Here is a 24,723-nt window from a genome sequence, read left to right as displayed (position 1 = left end):
CTCTGCTGTCCTCCCGTAGCATCTCAAGTGACAGCCCTGTCACACTCTCCAAAGCAAGCCTCCCCATTACCCTGTGTGTGCGTGTCGGTCCGTTCCTCATCAACACTCGTCACTGCTGCTGGCTGAGTTTGGCACCTCCCCCTTCCGCTGAGGCCGCAGCGGCATGCGAACTCATTGGGATGCGAGTGTGTGTGTGTGTGTGTGTGTGTGTGTGTGTGTGTGTGTGTGTGTGTGTGTGTGTGTGTGTGTGTGTGTGTGTGTGTGTGTAGGTCAATGCTGGCTGGCGCAATGGGTTTAGAATAACAAACCGTACCCCGTGCAGATTAGCTCCAGCATGAAACATTTATACAGCCTCTATTTGAAAGCCATGTACTCTACTTCTCCCAGTGTGTGTGTATGTATATAGACTCATGTTTTCTCCTGCAGCATGCACAAACCACAAAACCAAAATGAACCCTTTCCAGTTCACAATCCACTGCCTCCTCCTCTGAGAAGCAGAAAAGCTAATACTTTGAGCTAAACTTAGAACCCCCCTCCGTCCAATGGGGACAATCTGTAACACGATGGAGCCCTCTAGAAATGTATTAATAATTCACACAGGTAGAAATAAGGCATCGTAAGCACACTCTAAAAAACGCAGTCATGAGGAAATGAAATGCACATGAGTCTAGGTGGATATTTCAATTGAGCAATTAGCTTGTATGTTATAGATTCAGCCTATCCCAGCTAGCACAACACATTTTCGTAATGTTCTGCAACGTTGCAATTAGACCGATATCAAACTTGCCTCTCACATTCCCTTTGCAGTAAGGCATAAAGACTAGACTGTCGCAATATGCTATATCATAAACACATTAGGTGAATGAATGACTGGTATATAACACAGCCGCCATGCATGAAATTCAACAGACACGAGCATACCTGTGACGAGGACTGGGTGGTCTTAACCCGGTCACGTCATGTATGTGTCAATAATATATCATGATTACTTCAGACTATCAACATGCAGAAAGAACTGAAATAGCACAGAAATACACAGAGGAAAAAGGCTTACCTGCAGAGCAGCCTGGGGAACAGTGGAGAGAGGTGGAAGAAAAAGAGGAGAGGTTAGAACTGCTGATACATACTGGCAGAAAGAGAAAGAGAGAGGGAGGGAGCGAGACGACATAAAAATAGCATCTAGTAAAAGGGAGGGGGTTGGACAGGGAGGGCGCTGGGATGCAAGACGCACAAGGATGAGCGTAAATTTGCACGGGCTGCGAATGAGAGGGCTCCTGGCTGGAAGTGCTGCTCATGCTGGAGAGCAAGCTGCTGCTTGCCATGTTCCGCTCACACACACAGACAGACATGCACACACTCTCACGCAGACACAAAAAAAGGAAAGAGATTTACATACAGACACAGACTGACAGACATATTAAGAGGCCAGACAGGCAAACAAACTTGGATGTAGATACTTACACAGACAACAAATACCAACAAACTCACTCATGTACAAAAACAGGTTCCAGTGAAACTTATCCATTGCGTTTCCTTTTTTAAAATTTGAGATATGCATTCGAAATGTATTCAGACGCCTTGACGTTATCTACATTTTGTTACGTTACAGCCCTTTTCTAAAATCGATTTAATATTTTTTTTTCTCATCAATCTATTCACAATAATGACAAGCCGAAAAAAATGAAATACCTTATTTACATAAGTATCAGACCCTTTGCAAAGTTCAGGTACATTCTTTTTCCATTGATCACCCTCATCATTTTCTACAACGGTCTACACGGTCTCTATAAGGTCCCACAGTTGACAGTGCATGTCAGAGCAAAAACCAAGCCATGAGGTGGAAGGAATAGTCCGTAGAGCACAGAGACGACAGGACTGTGTCAAGGCACAGGTACAGAAAATGTCTGCAGCATTGAAGGTCCCCGAGGACACATTCTTAAATAGAAGAAGTTAAGAACACCTCTTCCTAGAGCTGGCTGCCTGGCCAAACTGACCAATCGGGGGAGAAGGGCCTTGGTCAGACAGGTGACCAAGAACCCAATGTTCACTCTGGCAGAGGTCCTCTGTGGAGATGGGAGAACCTCCCAGAAGGACAACCATCGCTGTAGCACTCCACCAATCAAGCTTTATGGTAGAGTGGCCAGACGGAAGCCACTCCTCAGTAAGAGGTACATGACAGCCTTCTTGGAGTTTGCTTAAAAGGCACCTAAAATAATTTCTGAAACCAGATGCTCTGGTCTGATGAAAGCAAGATTTAACTTTTTGGCCTGAAAGCAAAGCGTCACATCTGGAAGAAACCTGGAACCATCCCTACGGTGAAGCACAGTGGTGGCAGAATCATACTGTGGGGTTTTCTTCTGCGGCAGGGACTGGGAGACTAGTCAGGATTGAGGGAACGATGAACGGAGAAAAGTACAGAGAGATACTTTATGAAAACCTGCTCCACATTTACATTTAAGTCATTTAGCAGACGCTCTTATCCAGAGCGACTTACAAATTGGTACATTCACCTTATGACATCCAGTGGAACAGTCACTTTACAATAGTGCATCTAAATCTTAAAAGGAGGGGGGTGAGAAGGATTACTTATCCTATCCTAGGTATTCCTTAAAGAGGTAGGGTTTCAGGTGTCTCCGGAAGGTGGTGATTGACTCCGCTGTCCTGAGCCAACAGGACAACGACCGTAAGCACACAGCCAAAACAACGCATGAGTGGCTTCGGGACAAGTCTCTGAATGTCCTTGAGTGGCCCAGCCAGAGCCCGGACTTGAACCCGATCGACCATCTCTGGAGAGACTTGAAAAAAGGTGTGCAGTATCGCTCCCCACACATCCTGGCAGGGCTCATTATGGGGTATTGTGTCTAAATTGATGAAAAGAAAAAACGATTTAATCCATTTTAGAAAAAGGCTGTAATGTAACAAAATGTGGGGAAAGTCAAGGGGTCTGAATACTTTCCGAAAGAACTGCAGACGGGGCTGCTAAAAATGTGTTTAGGCGTCACCTTGTTCAGGCTTGTTACCTCATTAGCTTGTTATAGCTGGAGCACGTTCAGCAGGACACAATGTTTTGGTACGTTCAGATATAAATATGCTGCGTAGAACAAACAAAAATCTCCCTCTGACATGTTGAATAAGGAATAACGTTGGCTCTATTCATGGAATCTTTATCTGCAACGTTAGAGAACGTTTTGCAACTGAACGTGGCCCTGGGAGCCTATATGCAAACATTTGGTAGCAGGGGACTTGAATCGGACTCGACTACATTACTTAGCTTTTAGCTCATTAGTTCCCATTCAAAGTCATTAGCCTCCATTTTACTTTTGGACATCAATGTGGCTTCGGCGTCTGTGGAACATTGATAATGGCGCGATCGAGTGACAGGGGTCCCCCTCCATCGCTCTTTAATATCTATGTAGGCTTGGGAATTCATGGCCAGATATATCCTCATATTTCTTCTGTTGGGAGAGAATAGGATGTTATGCAGAAAAATGATAGACTAAAAAGATTTCCAAAATTAACACTGCCCGGGAGGAAGAGTAGCTGTGTATTGTCGAGGTTGACCTTGAGCTGGTGGGCCGACATCCAAGCTGAGAAGTTTGCCAGGGTGTAAAGAGAAAAAAGGGATAAGGCCTAGAACCGAACCCTGGGGGACAGCAGTAGTGAGAGCACGTGGTGCAGACACAGATTCTTTTCACTCCACCTGGTAGGGACAACCTGCCAGGTATGACTCAATCCAGGATTGTGCAGAACCTGAGACACCCAACCCTGAGAGGACGGAGAGGAGGATCTGATGGTTCACGGTGTCGAATGGAGCAGTTAGATTTAGTCGTAGATGAGAGAGAGTCAGGTTTGGCAGAGCGGAGAGCCTCCGTGACACAGAGGAGAAAGGTCTCGGTTGAGTGAGTTGCCTGGTTAGGGTCAAGAAGATAATTCTGAGAGAGATAACGAAAGAGTTGGTCAGAGACAGCATGCTCAAGTGTTTAGGAAAGAAAATAAAGAAGGGATACAGGTCTGTAGTTTTTTATATCAGGGATGAGTTGAGGGAGATGAAGAATGGGCGAAGGTCTCCAGAGATGGTCTGGAGAAGGGAGGAGGGGATGGGGTCAAGTGGGCAGGTTGTCGAGCAGCCAGACATCACTAGTCACAGGATATCATCTAGAGAGAGAGGGGAGAAAGAGGTCAAGGCGTAGGGTAGTTCTGTGTGAGTGGGATCAGTGGGCTCAGTGGCCTGAGAGAATGAGGGATGGATATTGTTAACCTTTTCTACAAAGTGGTTGACAAAGTCATCCACAGAGCGGGAGGAGGGGGAAGGTGGAGAAAAACTTTTAATTTAGAGTGATAGAAAGTGGCTTTAGCAGCAGATACAGAGGAAGAGAAGGTACAGAAGGGGGAGTAGAAGGACAGAAGTTTAGTTATCCTCCATTTCCGCCCAGCTTCCCGCAGCCCTGTTCTGTAAGCACACAGTGAGTCACTCAGCCACGGAGCAAGAGGAGAAGGTCGAGCAGGCTGGGAGGAAAGGGGACAGTGGGAGTCAAAGATTGCGGAAAGGGAGTTGAGTACTGTCGAAGAAGCAGAGTCAGGAGACAGGAGGGAGAAGGCTTAAGCCAAAGGAAAAGAGGATAGGATAGAAGGAGACAGTAGTGGGAGAGAGAGAGCAAAGATTGCGGCGGCGCATGACCATCTAGGTAGGGGCCGAGTGGGAAGGGTTGGAGGAGTAGTGTTCCACATGGAGTGGGGTTGCAGAGAGATTAGAAAGCAAACAGCCTCTTGTGAAGATGAGGTTAAGCATATTGCCGGCCTTGTGAGTGGAAGGGGACTGGGAAAGGGGTCACAAGAGTAAAGGGCAGGGTTCATACACATTTTGACAGATGGAACTTCATGACTTTTCCATGATTTCTCCATTACTTTTATCCCCCCTCCCAAAGTAGAACACCAGTTAGGCAACGGTATAAAACACGTGGTCTACCCTCAGTCTGGAGAGGTACTGGGTGTACAGGCTTTTGATCAAGCTCTGCTCAAACACAGAGACAGTTTTATCAAGGTCCGGTTGAGCAGCTAATTTCTAAAATTTGGTTTGTTAGTTTCAGGGCTGATCCTTTAATAGAATGGGTTGGAGTGCAATAAGAAAGGCTTTATGGCTGAGGGAAAAGGATCCACCTCAGTCAAATCACTGCTTTAAACCAGAGCTCCTCAAGGCTAGAGACAGGGAGGGTGTGTGTGTGCTCGCTCAAGGATAGCTAGAGCAGCGTTTCCCAAACTGCCAGTGCCAAAGGACATCCAGCCAACTTGGGAAGCATTGGAGTCAACGTGGTCCTTCTGTAGCACAGTTGGTAGAGCATGGCGCTTGTAACGCCAGGGTAGTGGGTTCGATTCCCGGGACCACCCATACGTAGAATGTATGCACACATGACTGTAAGTCGCTTTGGATAAAAGCGTCTGCTAAATGGCATATATATGGGCCAGCATCCCTTGTGGAATGCTTGTCACCTTTTTGAGTCCTTGTCCCGTTGAATTGAAGCTGTTCTGAAGGCAAAAGTGGTGGTGCAACTCAAGATTTGGAAGGTGTTTTTCATGTTTTGTACACTCAGTGTATAGCGCAAGTGTGCCAAAAAAGGTGAGTCATGTTTCTGTGTGTGTGGTACCTTCTGTTGAATGGTGGAGTGTTTCTGCTCCATGTCCCTCTTCTCTTTGGCTGCATCAACCACCAGCTGGTCCAGCTGAAACACACAGAGCACAGGTTAGGATTGTTTGAAAGCATCAATTGTGTGTGTGCCATATTTTTAAACAGGTTGCAATAGTCTAAAGAATATGACTGTTCCTTATTGGACAAGTTCAGGTAGTCCCCCTCTATTTCAGTCAGATATCTGTACATTTTGTGCCGAATGACCCCACAATCCCCAGTAGGCCTCTATCCTCTCTAGCTACAGTAAAGGGTTCAAGGCTAGTTTGTAAGGGTTTTTGTGTCTGTAGTTGCTAATGAACTTCCAGTTTCCCCTACAAATAGAGTTCATATGCAAAATACTTGGTTATCTGAAGTGGCTTCCTCTACTCATCTGCTGTCCTGAATTTAGCACTGTTCTAAAAACACTAGACGCATGAAAGCAATATTGCAGTCTGTAGTCTATGCTCTCTTTCAAACTTGAACCATAAAGGTGTCCCTTGGATAAAGAACTGCTCCACTACGGGATGAGCTCTCCTCCTTCAGATTGAGGAACTTGAAGACTGTTTGAGTAGGTCTTTGATGACCCCAGAGTTTGTTTCCTATATCAGTGTAATTCTAGTCTCCGCTTCAGAGGGTTTTTGGCCGCAAACAGCCTAAATCAGCATCTATGATATCTCATCTCAAGCAAACACTATCTGGTAACAAAGATCATTTGTCAAGAAAGGAACCAGGATGCAGCGAATGTGTGTCTAATGGAACTCCTGTATCATTACAACCTACAGAAATTATCTAACCTAAGGGAACTATGGGACATTACACTTTATTTTACAGTTCTGTTTTAGTCTTGGTATTAACTAAGAAACAACCTATTACTTACAGTAGGTTTAGAGTTTCAATGAACCAGAAAGAATCAAAAAGTAGGTAGTCGATTTGTAATAACCATTTTTCATGCAATGTCTAAGTAAATACTAGGGCTGTAAATTAAAGCATAAACAACCTCACTGATATAACTTATTAAACAACATGCTTATAAATTAATGAATACACTGAGGAGGATTAGTTAATACTCCACAGAATCTATACTCCAATAAACCCTGTACTAAGTAACGTTAAGAAAAATACATACATTAATGGCAATCTGGGGGATTTATTGAAACAAAGAGCACAATTACAGCACAGATTCGCCACAAGTGCAGCATAGCATAGGCCTAATTTCATAATTCATACAAGACAAGCCTACACTATGGAATAAATCCGGATCCAACTCCACTCACACTAAACCTGAAGTGTTAGGCCAGTAAACGAAAGGTCACTGGTTCGAATCTGCTGTTCCGCCCTTGAGCAAGGCAATTAACCCCCAACAACAACCTCTCTCTGGGCACGGATGATGTGCATATCGATTAAGGCAGCCCCCCGTACCCCTCTGATTCAGAGGGTTGGGTTAAATGCGGAACACACATTTCGGTTGAATGCATTCAGTTGTGCAACTGACTAGGTATCCCTCTTTCCCCTTTCCTTTCCCTGCACCCACTACTAAAGCCCATTACTAGATGCCTCTGGAGCTGAGATACATATTTGGGGACAGATTTTGTTTCGTTTTAGCAGAAAGTGGGCGGTTGTCGGAATGGCAGCTCGATTGGATTGGAAATGTTTTCCCCCTTCTCCATAACAACCAGCCCGTTAGACTACAGCTTCTAGTGGATTTTAACAGTATTTTGCCTATATCAATAAACACAGAATTACAGTCCCTTCTGGTCATTCTATTTCTATGTGTAGGCTATATCACTGTAACTGGTCCATTCAGAAGTAGGCCTTGTGATTCTGACTCACCCACTGCACGACCACCGACTGACGTGGTCTACAACTCAAACGACTCACTAGGGTGGTGGTTGTGCATCTTTGTTCCCTTTCACTCTGTCATCATGTAAAAAAATCAGTCACTAGTTACAGTGTGCATATTGTTTCTGACATTTGACTGATGAATAGTCATGGTAAATTAATTTATTCATTTCTGAGTGTAAAAATAAATACATTTCGTTATTCAACCTAGGCCAAAAGCATCTTGGAAAGACAATCGCTTCAATCTTTCAGTTCCTGATATGAAAAGTTCAGTAACTGAAACCCCTAAATTGTTTAGGAAACACATTCCATACCCTTTCTCTCTTTACATGAAACATGTAAGTATTGCATGCATGCGACCAATAGGGCCTGACCTATAGGTGGGGCGGCAGGAAGCCTAGTGGTTAGTGTTGGACTAGTAACCGAAAGGTTGCAAGATCGAATCCCCGAGCTGACAAGGTAAAAATCTGTCGTTCTGCCCCTGAATAAGGCAGTTAACCCACTTTTCTTAGGCCAACAGTGAAAATAAGAATTTTGTTCTTAAATGACTTGCCTAGTTTAAATAAATAAAATAAAATGTATATATTTTTTAATTGCCTAACATAATCACATCAATAAATCGGTTAAAACAAACTCTGAACACAGTAATGTCGACAGCAACATTTATGGGGAGGATGTGAAAAAGAAACTTGAAATGGGGGAATGTTTACTGGTTGCTCAGGAGGGAAAAGGGAAGTCATATCTGTGGAAGACATTTGATATAAGTGTGGAAACTACTGGAGATCAAGAAAAAGGAAGGTATAGGAGCAGGTGTTGCATGAGTATTATCAAATCAAATTTTATTTGTCACATACACATGGTTAGCAGATGTTAATGTGAGTGTAGCGAAATGCTTGTGCTTCTAGTTCCGACAATGCAGTAATAACCAACAAGTAATCTAACTAACAATTCCTAAACTACTGTCTTATACACAGTGTAAGGGGATAAAGAATATGTACATAAGGATATATGAATGAGTGATGGTACAGAGCAGCATAGGCAAGATACAGTAGATGGTATCGAGTACAGTATATACATATAAGATGAGTATGTAAACAAAGTAGCATAGTTAAAGTGGCTAGTGATACATGTATTACATAAGGATGCAGTCGATGATATAGAGTACAGTATATACGTATGCATATGAGATGAATAATGCAGGTTAAGTAACATTATATAAGGTAGCATTGTTTAAAGTGGCTAGTGATATATTTACATCATTCCCATCAATTCCCATTATTAAAGTGGCTGGAGTTGAGTCAGTGTCAGTGTGTTGGCAGTGGCCACTCAATGTTAGTGGTGGCTGTTTAACAGTCTGATGGCCTTGAGATAGAAGCTGTTTTTCAGTCTCTCGGTGCCAGCTTTGATGCACCTGTACTGACCTCGCCTTCTGGATGATAGCGGGGTGAACAGGCAGTGGCTCGGGGTGGTTGATGTCCTTGATGAACTTTATGGCCTTCCTGTAACATCGGGTGGTGTAGGTGTCCTGGAGGGCAGGTAGTTTGCCCCCGGTGATGCGTTGTGCAGACCTCACTACCCTCTGGAGAGCAGTTGCCGTACCAGGCGGTGATACAGCCCGCCAGGATGCTCTCGATTGTGCATCTGTAGAAGTTTGTGAGTGCTTTTGGTGACAAGCCAAATTTATTCAGCCTCCTGAGGTTGAAGAGGCGCTGCTGTGCCTTCTTCACGATGCGGTCTGTGTGAGTGGACCAATTCAGTTTGTCTGTGATGTGTATGCCGAGGAACTTAAAACTTGCTACCCTCTCCACTACTGTTCCATCGATGTGGATAGGGGGGTGTTCCCTCTGCTGTTTCCTGAAGTCCACAATCATCTCCTTAGTTTTGTTGACGTTGAGTGTGAGGTTATTTTCCTGACACCACACTCCGAGGGCCCTCACCTCCTCCCTGTAGGCCGTCTTGTCGTTGTTGGTAATCAAGCCTACCACTGTTGTGTCGTCCGCAAACTTGATGATTGAGTTGGAGGCGTGCGTGGCCACGCAGTCGTGGGTGAACAGGGAGTACAGGAGAGGGCTCAGAACGCACCCTTGTGGGGCCCCATTGTTGAGGATCAGAGGGGAGGAGATGTTGTTACCTACCCTCACCACCTGGGGGCGGCCCGTCAGGAAGTCCAGTACCCAGTTGCACAGGGCGGGGTCGAGACCGAGGGTCTCGAGCTTGATGACGAGCTTGGAGGGTACTATGGTGTTGAATGCCGAGCTGTAGTCGATGAACAGCATTCTCACATAGGTATTCCTCTTGTCCAGATGGGTTAGGGCAGTGTGCAGTGTGGTTGAGATTGCATCGTCTGTGGACCTATTTGGGCGGTAAGCAAATTGGAGTGGGTCTAGGGTGTCAGGTAGGGTGGAGGTGATATGGTCCTTGACTAGTCTCTCAAAGCACTTCATGATGACGGAAGTGAGTGCTACGGGGCGGTAGTCGTTTAGCTCAGTTACCTTTCTTGGGAAGAGGAACACTGGTGGCCCTCTTGAAGCATGTGGGAACAGCAGACTGGTATAGGGATTGATTGAATATGTCCGTAAACACACCGGCCAGCTGGTCTGCGCATGCTCTCTGGGCCTGCAGCCTTGCGAGGGTTAACACGTTTAAATGTCTTACTCACCTCAGCTGCAGTGAAGGAGAGACTGCATGTTTTTGTTGCAGGCCGTGTCAGTGGCACTGTATTGTCCTCAAAGCGGGCAAAAAAGTTATTTAGTCTGCCTGGGAGCAAGACATCCTGGTCCGTGACTGGGCTGGATTTCTTCCTGTAGTCCGTGATTGACTGTAGACCCTGCCACATGCCTCTTGTGTCTGAGCCATTGAATTGAGATTCTACTTTGTCTCTGTACTGACGCTTAGCTTGTTTGATAGCCTTGCGGAGGGAATAGCTGCACTGTTTGTATTCGGTCATGTTACCTGAGACCCTGCCCTGATTAAAAGCAGTGGTTCGCGCTTTCAGTTTCACGCGAATGCTGCCATCAATACACGGTTTCTGGTTAGGGAATGTTTTAATCGTTGCTATGGGAACGACATCTTCAACGCACGTTCTAATGAACTCGCACACCGAATCAGCGTATTCGTCAATGTTGTTATCTGACGTGTGTGTGCCAAACAGTTCCTGTTAGATTACAATATATTACTTTTTTCTGACCATTTGGAACAATAAGTTCCCACAGTTGACAGTGCATGTCAGATCAAAAACCAAGCCATAAGGTTGAAGGAATTGTCCGTAGAGGTCCGAGACAGGATTGTGTTGAGGCACAGATCTGAGGAAGGGTACCAAAATATTTCTGCAGAACACAGTGGCCTCCATCATTCTTAAATGGAAGAAGTTTAGAACCACCAACACTCTTCCTAGAGCTGGCTGCCCAAACAAACTGAGCAATCGGGGGAGAAGGGCCTTGGTCATTCAAGCTCTGTCACTGACAGAGCTTCAGAGGTCCTCTGTGGAGATGGGAGAACATTTCAGAAGGAAAACCATCTCTGCAGCACTCCACCAATCAGACCTTTATGGTAGAGTGGCCAGACGGAAGCCACTCCTCATTAAGAGGTACATGACAGCACATTTGGAGTTTGCCAAAATCCACCTAAAGGACTCTCAGACCATGAGAAATAAGATTCTCTGGTCTGAGGAAATCAAGATTGATCTCTTTGGCCTGAATGCCAAGCGTCACGTCTGGAGGAAACCTGGCACCATCCCTACGGTGAAGCATGGTGGTGGCAGCACAATGCTGTGGGGATGTTTTCAGCAGCAGGGACTGGAAGACTAGTCAGAATCGAGGGAAAGCACTGAGATCCTTGATGAAAACCTACTCCAGAGCGCTTAGAACCTCAGACTGGGGCGAAGATTCACCTTCCAACAGGACAACAATCCTAAGCACACAGCCTAGACAAAACAGGAGTGAATTTAGGACAAGTCTATGAATGTCCTTGAGTGGCCCAGCCAGAGCTTGAACCAGATAGCTGTGCAGCAACAACCTGATAAGCCTTGAGAGGATCTGCAGAGAAGAATGGGAGAAACTCCACAAATGCAGGTGTGTCAAGCTTGTAGCATGATACCCAAGAAGACTCAAGGCTGTAATCACTGGCAAAGGTGCTTCAACAAAGTACTGAGTAAGGGTCTGAATAATTATGTGATATCAGTTTTTATACATTTGCAAACATTTGCAAACATTTCTAAAAAACAGTTTTTGCTTTGTCATAATGGGGTATTGTGTAGATTGATGAGGGGAAAATCAATTTAATAAATTTTAGAATAAGGCTGTAACGTAACAAAATGTGGAAACAATCAAGGCGTCTGGATACTTTCCGAATGCACTGTAAATGGATGATTTATAAAGCCAGGCACATTTAACAGTTAGGCTATTATTTACAGACCTAATTAAGTTGAGGTTTGCTCACTCCTCAATTGTCTAAGACAATTAGGCTAAGTCTTATTCACAAGGAACTCGTATCACTAGAGAACGTTGGTTACGTAATTATTATCCCAGATTGTCCGTTATTTCTGAGGACAATTCAGACGCGGTTAGTTTCTTTCAAAATGCCCCCTTTAATTATATTTTTTGTATATTCCAACAAGTCCAGCACTGTACGTAGGCACTTCATATATAGGCTATGCGCAGCACTTTATCAGTTATCGTTTTCTTGCTCAAACCGTGAGCAACACCTGTCAAACTCAGACATTTCTCTCAATATAGAGGGATGTCGATTTGCACGGGACTAGTATTATGAGAAGACCTTGGAGCTCACTGCTGGTGCCTTCACCGCATTGTTTTCAATCCCAATATGCTGGTTAATTTTGCTATTATGCACATAGCAATATAGGGAAAGGCTCCAATTGCAAGGCGCACTGAAGATTATGTTTCAGAACCGCGGTCAGTGACCATATCCAACGTGGGGGAACGCGCATGTTATAAAATAATATTCCATTTATTAGTGTTGCGCCATTATTTGTACATAATATAACCAAATACAATTTCAGTATCACACGGACTGTGTCATCCGCAGTGGATTAGTCCACTGAGATAGCCGCGAATCAATCTTGTGCACCATGATTTTTTTGTTGTTGAAAATTGCGACTGCTCGGCTAAAGAAATCTTGGTCGACCAACAGCCTATCGACCAAACAATCAGCCAGTCGACTAAGTGGGGTCAGCCATAATACAAGTCAAATACTTCAGCTTTGCTTGATTTGCTTAGTACAACGTAACTAACGGCATTGTCTTAAAAGTGCTAAAGCCTTGTTAATCGTCCTATCTTTCTATCAATATCAAACTGATAATGTTGTCGTTAAGCTCAGACCTGTTGGTAGTTCCTCCACACCGCTCTCTCCTTCACTAATAAGCCTACGTTCTGAGTCCCAGGGTGGGAATACCCTGTCATTCCTCCAGCTTCCTCATTCCCACTGCTCTACTAAGATAATAATCATCACAGGAGCAGCAGATCGGTCACGCTTTCCCCTGTTTAAACTAGGGCTGGGTGGTATACCGTATTTTACGATATACCAGTATTGATGCACAGACCGGTTTTGGTTTTTACTTTACCTTCTATAACAGTATTTGAATGTTTAGTTTGTTAATCCAACCACAGTGTCAGATTTATAAAATGATTTATAAAATGCTTTTCAGCGAAAGCATACCTAGCCCAGAACATAGCCCAGTTGACAAATTATTACAAAGAGTAAACAGCCAAGCAGAAGCGTTACAGCGTTAATTACAGCGTTAATTGATGATCTTCATATGGTGGCACTCAGAAGACATTAATTTACTCAATAAATGTTCCTTTTGTTCGATAAAGTCTCTTTATATCCAAAAACCTTTGTTTTCTTCAGTAATCCACAGGCTCAAACCCATTCAAAACAGGCAGACCAAAAAAAATCAAAATTGTATCCGCAAAGTTCATAGAAACATGTCAAAAGATGTTTATATTCCATCCTCAGGTTGTTTTAGCCTAAAGTATCTATAATATTTCAACCGGACAATAACGTCGTCAAAATAAAAGGTAAACAAGAAATGCACTCTCTCGGGATTGCGCATGAAAAAGCTCTGTGACACGTCAGGGTCCATTCATTCAGACTGGTCATACTCCCTCATTTATAAGAAGACAAGCCTGAAACAATTTCTAAAGACGGTTAACATCTAGTGGAAGGCATAGGAACTGCAAATTGAGTCCTAAGTTAATGGATACTGTAATGGCATTGAATAGAAAAGTACAAAAAAAATACTTCCCGAGTGGATTTTTCTCAGGTTTTCGCCTGCCAAATCAGTTCTGTTATACTCAGACACTATTTTAACAGTTTTGGAAACTTTAGAGTGTTTTCTATCCAAATCTACCAGTTATATGCATATCATATCTTCTGGGCCCGAGAAGCAGGCGGTTTAATTTGGGCATGCTTTTCATCCAAAATTCTGAATGCTGCCCCCTACCCTAGAGAGGTTAAATGTGATTTGCCGTGTGTAAAGTCCATTTTTATAGTTTACTTCACTACTTGAGTCATCTCTCTCCGCTCTCGCCATGCCGCTTTCCACACAGACCTAGTCTCGCCCCGTCACTCAAGGAGTGCATTTGTTGTTCCTCGACCACGCGACATTTGCGTTCAGTCTTCATGGTCAATGCAGCACATGCAACAATGTTGATGACAACGATGCTACTTTAAATGTGCTTCTTAATATAAATTTACTATCGTTCTATCATTACACTATACATCTGCAAACAGCTAATTTGTCTTTTATTAGCAAGTTGGGACTAAATTTTGATAGCCGCTAAAGCTAATCTATAGTTAGCTGGCTAGCTAGCTAACGAGCTAATAAATGTACCGAGTCAGAGCAAACGTAATTAGCTATACAGCCAGATAATACCAGTGATGGTATAAAATCAGCATGTTGTTTGTGCAACAGTATCTGTACCCTGTCACAATAACTCCTCCCTGGCATTTTCATTCGGTGTCATGTCAAAAAACACTATTTAAAGTGCCCACTATTATATTATAACTATAGAATTAGAATAATCATTAGATTTCCATGATTCCAACAGTTCACCCAAGTGTTTTGCTCTAAATCAATTGCAACATTTGGTTAAAAATAAAGCCTAAATTGTTTGCCCATATCATGCAGCCCTACGTGGCAGTGTGGAAATTATCTCAAATGAGTGCAGGAAATGTAGAAATATATGAAAATGCAGAAAATCATTTTTAGTTTGAAGTTGAACTGAACAGTATAAAACAATCAGAATGGAGAAAGACCCATTGAAATCACTTAGAATGTTTGTGTTGCCACCCTGGGGTCACGCACTACTCACAAAACATAAAATGCTGTCAAACCGTCAATTAAAAAAATATATGTGATATGATACTTTGGCCATTTCGCCCAACCCTAGTTTAAACTCCCCCTGGTCCAGAGGAAGCTGCTGATATATCTGACCAGTGATGGGGGGGGGTGATCCATAGTTACATATTATTTTTGGATGATATTACATCGATATTTCACTCCATATTTCACCCCACCTAGTGCCAATTATTAACATTTGCTTCAGCGTTAGCTAGTGCTAGTTGTCTGTGCCTGAGCCGAAACTCCAGTTTGTTTTATCCAAAAGCATGTTCTCCATCTTATTTTTTAAATAGTGAGCCAATACCTCTTCAGTACTTTCTTTTGCCTGACTGATCAAAACTTGTTTTCTCATGCTTTCTCTTCTCTCTGCAGCAGACATATAGTGAGCAATATCAAATTGCAATACATACAGTATCGGCACCTAAGGATCATGATAGTATCGCATCAGGTCAGAGCTACCAGTGACCATGACACACACAATGAAAGGGCATCATCACTGGCCACAGGCCTAGTGTTGGTTGGCTCCACCTAGTGCCACTGAACTAAACTAGGGCACATTTTTGTACATGTGTGCACCCAGCAAAAATAATGGACAACACCTGATTCGACTTGGCAACTTATCATCATCAAGCCCTTAACTAGGTGAATTGTAAAACACCTGGGGATCCCCGAGCAGAGGTTTAAGAACCACTATGCATTCGGATGGGCCAGGTAGAGATACAGATACAGTTTAATGGGAGTAAATGGGATAAAGGCCTACCTGTCCCCCCAGCTGTTTCATGAGAGGTTGTAGTTCACTGAAGAGATCGTAACCCTGGTGGAAGAAGGTCAGGTGGGCGTACATGAAGGACAGCATCTACGGACAGGAACATACCAATCAGAGACGTCGTACACGAGGCAAAAGACATGGGAACAACAGTTAAGTTCATATGGTTATTTTCATAGAAAACAATATTTACCGATTTGAGGATTTCCGATCTTCTCTTAGACTGGAGTACATTGATCTGTGTGGGTAGAAAGAAAAGCTCACATTGGATTGGGTCACCAGTGTGTGTGAGCGCATGTGTATATGAGAAAAAGAGAGCACTGTACTAGTGAAATGATTGAATCAAATACTCCTAGTTCACACCAATGAACTTCAAATGCATTTAAAGTTAATTGGTTCCCATTAAATGGGCATCATGAATAATGTATAATTAGCCAGAACTACATCACTATAGATGTTGTAGGAACTGGATAGGTAGGAGCAGACCCTAGGAATGGGATAGGTGTATTGCATCTACTCAATTCTACTCTCGCTTTTACTTTCTTTCATAAATCTGCAAAAGCGGAATGGTTTGAGACCAATGGAAGGTTGTTTTCAGGCTGGGCAGTTGAGAGGACATTGAGCAACTTAAAGAACTGTGTCCATGTCAATTGATAAACATCTAAATGTTCCATTACAGCTGCTAAAGAAGGTGTTGTTGACATGCTGCGGACTCTCATGTGGAAAATAACAAAATATTAAATTGTGGAACTTCAATGGAATGCCCCTTTAAAATCAGCCTTGCTTTCCGGGCTTATACATTTTCGGAGCACTTGATTGATAGCAGGCGAGCTCGATACCGCACTACCTCTTCAAGGGGAAGGCTTTGATAAATTATTGGGCAGCCCTTGCAGAACACTGCTGTTATTGTAAAACGTGCATGCTAGTATGGTTGCAAAGGGTCGGACACTTTCCAGGAAATTTTCCGGAACTTTTCCAAGGGGAGTTGAGCCCTGGAATTTGGGGAAATTTGCTTAAATTCAACAAATTTGTGGGATACACATAAGGCAATAGGTCTTGTGGCATATTTTGGTTAAAATATCCCCAATTCAATGGAATGCATTCTTCCATCATATGTGAAGTGCACTCTTCCATCACATGTACAGCTGATTCTCAAGATCTTGCACACCAATGAGATGTTATTGAGCCCACACTACCTGTTTGAGCCAAGGACTACATGCTTTCTGGTAAGTTTTGATTACAATATTGGGTAGGGTGAATATATTTTATATGAGATACATGAGTTTTTGTTAACTAGTAAACAGTAGCCTACATCAAAATCGGTTTAAATATTTTTTTTAACTTGTTAACCATTTCTGCTAGTTAGTTTTTACAACCATGTGGGGTTTAGCTTGCTTGAGCCTGCTAACTGAAGAGTGTTTTTTTAATCTTACAAAGGAGTTGTTTAATCTAACTGCTTAACTATTTATCTGTGCATGGAATTGTATTTTGTTTTTTGAAACATTTTTTTTTCTAATCTTTACAGGAAAATGCCAGGGGCACTATCTGATGTGAGACATTTCGCTGCAGCAAATGAAGGAAAAGCTGTGTACATTTGCAAATACTGTGCCAAATAATATGTGAAGAATGCAACAAAGATGAAGAATCATCTGGCCAAGTGCATAAAGTTCCCTCAGCGCTCACAACAAGCAACCTCTGACAAAAGGCTCTCTACTTCAATTCGAGATGAAAATGATGAATCAGACACCATAACGATAGCAACAGCTCATGGTCCTCCTGGAATCATTAGATTTTTTGACTCAATGGAGAAATGAAGTCAGAGAAATGCTCACCTCTGATGCTCACAGTCAATGTGTATTGGAAGAGATCTCTGAATGTTCTTCACCCAGCATACACCTCTCCAACCAGACATGCTTTATCTACTCATTTGCTGGATACAGAGTTCAACAGAGTTCAAGTGAAGGTCAAGCAAATCATAGAGAAAGCAGACTGTATTGCAATCATCTCTGATGGGTGGTCAAATGTTCGTGGGCAAGGAATAATTAACAACATAATCTCTACCCATCAACCAGTATTCTACAAGAGCACAAACACAAGGGACAACAGATACACCGGTCTCTACATTGCAGATGAGTTGAAGGCAGTCATCAATGACCTTGGACCACAGAAGGTATTTTCACTGGTGACAGACAATGCTGCGAACATGAAGGCTGCTTGGTCTAAAGTGTAGGAGTCCTACCCTCACATCACACCCATTGGCTGTGCTGCTCATGCATTGAATCTACTCCTCAAGAACATCATGGCACCGAAAACAATGGATACACTCTACAAGAGAGCCAAGGAAATGGTTAAGTATGTGAAGGGTCATCAAGTTATAGCAGAAATCTACCTCACCAAGCAAAGTGAGAAGAATACGAGCACCACATTGAAGCTGCCCAGCAACACCCGTTGGGGTAGTGTTGTCATCATGTTTGACAGTCTCCTGGAGGGGAACGAGTCTCTCCAAGAAATGGCCATATATCACAGTCTGCCAATATGGACAGCGCCATCAAGAGGATCCTCCTGGATTATGTATTTTGGGAGAGTGTGGTAAGCAGCCTGAAACCTATATCAGTAGCCATTGCAGATTGAGGAAGACAATGCCATCCTGGCTGATGTTCAGACTCTGCTTGCAGATGTAAGAGAAGAAATCCGTACTGCCCTGCCCACTTCACTGTTGCTACATGCAGAGGAAACTGCAGTTCTGAAATATATCCAAAAGTGTGAAGACTTCTGCCTGAAGCCCATACACGCTGCAGCGTACATGTTGGACCCCAAGTATGCTGGCAAAAGCATCCTGTCTGGTGCAGAGATCAACAAGACCTATGGTGTCATCACTACCTTGGCCTGGATGAAGGTAAGGTTCTTGGCAGTCTGGCAAAGTATACTTCCAAGCAAAGGCTTTGGGATGGAGATGCAATATGGCAGTTGTGCCAACATATCTCATCAGCCACCTGGTGGAAGGGACTTTGTGGATCTGAGGCTCTTTCCCCCATTGCCTCCATCATCCTTCAAATCCCACCAACATCAGCCCACTCAGAACGGAACTGGTCCTTGTTTGGGAACACACACATCAAAGCACGCAACACGCTGACCAATATAAGGGTTGGAAGATTGGTGGCCAACCGGGCAAATTTTAGGCTTTTTGAGCCTGACAACGAGCCATCCTCAACAAGGTTGGAAAGTGACAGTGAAGATGAGGCTTCAGAGGCTGATGTTCAAGAGGTGGACATTGAGGAGGTCCAGGGAGAAAACATGGAAGCCTGAGAGGAAGACAACCAAAGCTTTAGTTTCTAGACTATCATTTTACAGATGTACAGTGGGGAGAACAAGTATTTGATACACTGCCGATTTTGCAGGTTATCCTACTTACAAAGCATGTAGAGGTCTGTAATTTTTTAGCATAAGACACTTCAACTGTGAGAGACGGAATCTAAAACAAAAATCAGGAAAATCACGTTGTATGATTTTTAAGTAATTCATTTGCATTTTATTACATGACTTAAGTATTTGATACATTAGAAAAGCTTAATATTTGGAACAGAAACCTTTGTTTGCAATTACAGAGATCATACGTTTCCTGTAGTTCTTGACCAGGTTTGCACACACTGCAGCAGGGATTTTGGCCCACTCCTCCATACAGACCTTCTCCAGATCCTTCAGGTTTCGGTGCTGTCACTGGGCAATACGGACTTTCATCTCCCTGCAAAAATGTTCTATTGGGTTCAGATCTGGAGACTGGCTAGGCCACTCCAGGACCTTGAGATGCTTCTTACGGAGGCACTCCTTAGTTGCCCTGGCTGTGTGTTTCGGGTCGTTGTCATGCTGGAAGACCCAGCCATGACCCATCTTCAATGCTCTTACTGGGGGAAGGAGGTTGTTGGCCAAGATCTCGCGATACATGGCCCCATCCATCCTCCCCTCAATACGGTGCAGTTGTCCTGTCCCCTTTGCAGAAAAGCATCCCCAAAGAATGATGTTTCCACCTCCATGCTTCACGATTGGGATGGTAATCTTGGGGTTGTACTCATCCTTCTTCTACCCCCAAACACGGCGAGTGGGGTTTAGAACAAAATGCTCTATTTTTGTCTCATCAGACCACATGACCTTCTCCCATTCCTCCTCTGGATCATCCAGATGGTCATTGGCAAACTTCAGACAGGTCTGTATGACATTGTACGGAAATAATTGATAGTTGGCCTTACTTTCAGGCTACAGCCTTTCATCAAAGATGCTTAAAGAAGTTAACATTGGAACATTGGAATGGGGGGTAAACTCACCCTTGTGCCAGACCACTCACCATACGTAAAATGCTACTGAACAATAGTGGTCACCAACCCCAAGTCCTGGAGACTACGGTCTAGTGTTTCAGGTTAACACTGTCACACCTGATTAAATCAATAAACTGCTCAGCAAAATCTTGATTAGCTGAACCAAGTTTTAGAGCAGGGCTGAAACAAAAACATTCACCCCGATGTTGCTTTCCACGACCGTGGTTGGTGAAACTCAGTCTGTTTAATTCTTCATAGAAGGATAAAGTTATCCCTAAGAAATTGATCTGAGGTCAGTTTAAGGATGTTAACACTCTAAAGGTTAAGTTAAGGATTTCTAAAGTAAGCTGATCCTGGATCTGTACCTGAAGGACATAGTCGAGGACGATGTGGCGGAAGCACTTGCGTGTGGCCGTCAGGATGTTGGTGGCCTCCTCCACCTCGTGCTGCTTGTTGCGCGGCACCTGGGCATTCTTAGTCAGCGCCGCCTCCTTCTCCTCGCTCACCTTGTCAAACTGCTTCTTGGACTCTTTGAACCTACGTAGGTCCCTAAGGGCGGGAGGTGAAACATAAGAAACAGGTATGATAATGAGGAAGTCACACATCTGCTAAATCTTTGTCAATCTAATAAAAATGTTACAAATTAAATGAAGCCACTCACAAAGCCGAAAAGAAGAAATGGGAAACATTGAACAAACAATCTAGCTAATGTCAATCATTAGAGGAAAAAGTATATCATCTATTTCAGTTTATTAGGTGTATGACTAAAGGGAAGCAATTGCCCTAAAAATCTAATTTCCCTCACAAATGTGTCTACAAAAGGCTTTGGGGGTGATTTGTAACCAGCAGTATCATTTGACAAAGCAATTAACGACTATTTGGAAATTTGCCTCACATGCAACCTGACACAACTTCCAAGTGGAACACAATGTTAAAGCTTGAATCATTTGCTAGTGTTCGCAATGTGAAATGTACATTTAGAATTAATTGGCAAAGATATGAGGACACTATTTACTCCAAACGGAGGGACAAAGTACACAACTTAAACTCAAGTGCCCACATCTTGTTCTTTGGCTTGTACTGTTTGAGTGAAATAAAGACACCTTTGGACCACAGAAGGAGGAGTGAGTAATTGTTTGGGAACATGGTTTTGAGCTCTTAATTTATAGCGCAGAATGCTGGTGTAGGAGTTTAGCCCGTGTGTGGTGTGGGCAAAGGCTGAGGCAGCGGGCTAATCCTGCATAATGAAACAAATGAGGTTTCCCTGCAGGCTTAAACTCTTACATAAACTGTCTGGGAAAATGTGGGTGCATTAGCTAATAGGTTAGGAAACATTTAGAAGCCGTACTTTTACACACCCTTTAATACTGAGCAAATAATATAGTATTCCACAATGCGTTGCAGACCGTGTGTCATCCCATCCTTTATCGTATCGGATACACTGCCACCGATCGCCTCATACATATTCATGTGCTGTTTGTGTGACTGAGATTCCTCCTTGTGCTATGGTGCTGTGTGAATTTATTTATGTCATTTCCTTCATTAGTTATTTTAGTCCTAGACCATGATCTATCACAAATCATTTGAATGTTGAATAGAGACACTGTCCATTGTTATTGTGTAAAATAAGAATACAACTAGCAGTAATATGATGAGGGAGCATTCATTTCAACCTACTTACTCCTTCACAAAAGTTAGAAGCTGGGTCTTGACTGATCGCTGGGCCTGGTCAAACAAAATCTATAAGGAGAGAAACATGACTGATTAGTACTTTATGCAACCGGGTAACAGTCACAAGCTTTTCACATTTTAATTATTACAAGCTGAAGTGTGTATGAAACAAATTTCTTTACAGGGAATGGTGTGTGTGTTCTGCAAGTAAGCACCTCTAACCAGGGTGTGTACCTTTACTTCAAAGGTGGGCTCACAAAACACATAAAAAAATCAGCATAGATCGGGCTGACTTTGTACCTTTCAGGAGTACTTTTTTAATGCACAACAGCACACTGGTTTCAGCTCAATAATGACATGCTGTGTTGCTGTGTTCATTCTCACTAGTTAAGAGGCCACAGACTCATAAAACTAACTAAACCAAAACCACAACCCCCTCCCCTTGGGTTGTGCCGTGGCGGAGATCTTTGTGGGCTATACTCAGCCTTGTCTCAGGATGGTACGTTGGTGGTTGAAGATATCCCTCTAGTGGTGTGGGGGCTGTGCTTTGGCAAAGTGGGTGGGGTTATATCCTTCCTATCTGGCCCTGTCCGGGGGTGTCCTCGGATGGGGCCACAGTGTCTCCTGACCCCTCCTGTCTCAGCCTCCAGTATTTATGCTGCAGAAGTTTATGTGTCGGGGGGCTAGGGTCAGTTTGTTATATATGGAGTACTTTTCCTGTCCTATTTTGTGTCCTGTGTGAATTTAAGTGTGCTCTCTCTAATTCTCTCTTTCTTTCTCTCGGAGGACCTGAGCCCTTGGACCATGCCTCAGGACTACCTGACATGATGACTCCTTGCTGTCCCCAGTCCACCTGGCCGTGCTGCTGCTCCAGTTAACTGTTCTGCCATATTATTATTGGACCATGCTGGTCATTTATGAACATTTGAACATCTGGCCATGTTCTGTTACAATCTCCACCCGACACAGCCAGAAGAGGACTGGCCACCCCCCATAGCCTGGTTCCTCCCTAGGTTTTTGCCTTTCTATGGGAGTTTTTCCTAGCCACCGTGCTTCAACACCTGCATTTCTTGCTGTTTGGGGTTTTAGGCTGGGTTTCTGTACAGCACTTTGAGATATCAGCTGATGTACGAAGGGCTATATAAATACATTTGATTTGATTTAAGCCTGCTGAAGCAGGGCCAGACAATATGACTGGAGGGACCGTGCTCTGGTGACAAACAGATTGGGCTCTGTGCTTTAAGGATCATGTGCTTGGGTTAACGCTGAATGGCAAACTATAACCATCAGTCAGCTGATCTCACTGCAGTCTCCAGTGTTGAGTCACAGTCTTAGATCTGTGGCCCTCAGGGGATTAGGGAGTATAGAGAGGAAGAAGGACACTAAGAAGGGACTAGGGAGGTCTCCAGTGATGAGTCACGGTCTCAGACTTTAGGGCAGGGGTATTCAACTCTTACCCTATGAGGTTCAGAGCCTGCTGGTGTTATGTTCTTCCTGTTCTAATTGCACTCACCTGGTGTCCAATGTCGATATTAGTCCCTGATTAGAGGGGAACAATTCAAAAATGCAGTGGAACTGGCTTCGAGGTCCAGAGTTGAGTTTGAGGGCTCTAGAGTTTAGGAAGCATAGTTTTTTTAATGTATTACTATTATATATTTATTTATTCAGGGAAAACCCATTGAGTCCATGGTCTCATTCCCAATGGTGCCCTGATCACAACAATACAACAACCAATATAATGTAAAACAAAACAGCAATCAATACAAAACACAGTTACAGTCCTCAGCTACAAGGTCCTCAATTAAAAACACCCTAAACTGCCTGAGTAGCACCTGAACATCTAGTTGTAATGAGTTTTGCAAGTTGTTCCAGCAGTGAAGCGCATTAAAACTAAAAGTGGTTTTACCCAAGGAACCTCAAGGGGTAACCAACCCTGTGAACGGGATTGGTAACTGATTTTTCATACTTCAACAACGAAGTTAGGTAACTCGGAAACAAAAAGGGAATAGTGATCTATGGGACGTTGGGACGTTAAATGGGACGTTAAATGAGGACCAGCCAACCTTTTGACACAGGATGCAGTGATGAGTATTAAAAATGTCACCTGTGAAAAAGCGATGGGTGCTATGGTAGACGGCATCCAAAGGTTTAAGAGTAGTGGCTGCTGCATTCTGGTAATGGTGTCACCATAGTCAAGTACTGGCAGAAAATTGACTGTACAATCTGCTTCCTGCTGTTTAGGGAGAGGCAAGATGTATGTATAAAATATAAAAAGCCCACTTTAAATCTTTGCTTTTTAACTAACCCATCAGTATGTTTTTTTAGGCGTTAAATCCTTGTCAATCCAAAAGCTCTGATATTTATAGGCGGGAACCCGATCGATGGGAGAACCATTAAATTAATAAATACAGTGGGGCAAAAAAGTATTTAGTCAGCCACCAAGTTGTTGTTGATCATTGCTAGACCGCCATTTTCAAGTTTTGCCATAGATTTTCAAGCCAATTTAAGTCAACACTGTAACTAGGCCACTCAGGAACATTCAATGACGTCTTGGTAAGCAACTGCAGTGTATATTTAGCCTTTTGTTTTAGGCTATTGTCCTGCTGAAAGGTGAATATGTCTCCCAGTTTCTGTTGGAAAGCAGACTGAACCAAGTTTTCCTCTAGGAGTTTGACTGTTTTGTAATGCAACTTTAGGTATTAGTAAACGTTAATAAGCGATCAAATTGATCACGAGGCGATGTGTATTCTATAGCTGTACGTCTGGAAATAATGTCCGGGTAAATCTCAACCAAAATATCCGGTCGGAGACCTGAAGAAATGGGCTGTCTCTTCTTCGTTTGACCAAGAAACAAAGCCTAGGCAAATGACAAGACTGTTGATATCGTGTGGAAGCTGTAGGAATTACAATCTCGGCTCCAGGTAATTTGCTTTCCCATAGACAATACATGCAAGTGGCGCATTGATATATATTTTCCAATTTTCAGTGATCAGATTTTCCTGCCATTTTCGATGAAACGCACGTTCTGTTATAGTCACAGCCGTGATTTAACCAGTTTTATAAACGTCTGAGTGTTTTCTATCCACACATACTAATCATATGCATATACTATATT

At 43.3% G+C, this 24,723-nt stretch overlaps 1 protein-coding gene across 4 annotated transcripts in view; it reads right to left on the bottom strand.

Annotated features, from left to right (window-relative positions):
- LOC118386829 (arf-GAP with coiled-coil, ANK repeat and PH domain-containing protein 2-like) overlaps positions 1 to 24,723 on the bottom strand; it is a 96,804-nt gene that overhangs the window by 27,383 nt on the left and 44,698 nt on the right. For all 4 annotated transcript variants that reach the window (XM_052526490.1, XM_052526494.1, XM_035774730.2 and 1 more), the window contains exons 5-9: positions 21,619 to 21,677; positions 20,303 to 20,486; positions 15,821 to 15,865; positions 15,622 to 15,717; positions 5,643 to 5,717 (exon numbers count right to left, since the gene is read on the bottom strand). In XM_052526490.1, coding sequence (XP_052382450.1) covers positions 5,643 to 5,717; positions 15,622 to 15,717; positions 15,821 to 15,865; positions 20,303 to 20,486; positions 21,619 to 21,677 — 459 coding nt within the window. The remainder of the gene's footprint in view (positions 1 to 5,642; positions 5,718 to 15,621; positions 15,718 to 15,820; positions 15,866 to 20,302; positions 20,487 to 21,618; positions 21,678 to 24,723) is intronic.

The sequence above is a fragment of the Oncorhynchus keta genome, chromosome 1 (genome assembly GCF_023373465.1).
Source record: "Oncorhynchus keta strain PuntledgeMale-10-30-2019 chromosome 1, Oket_V2, whole genome shotgun sequence".
Taxonomy (NCBI): Eukaryota; Metazoa; Chordata; class Actinopteri; order Salmoniformes; family Salmonidae; genus Oncorhynchus; species Oncorhynchus keta.
The sequence above is the reverse complement of the archived record's forward strand: the minus strand, read 5'-3'. Positions and strand labels throughout refer to the sequence as shown.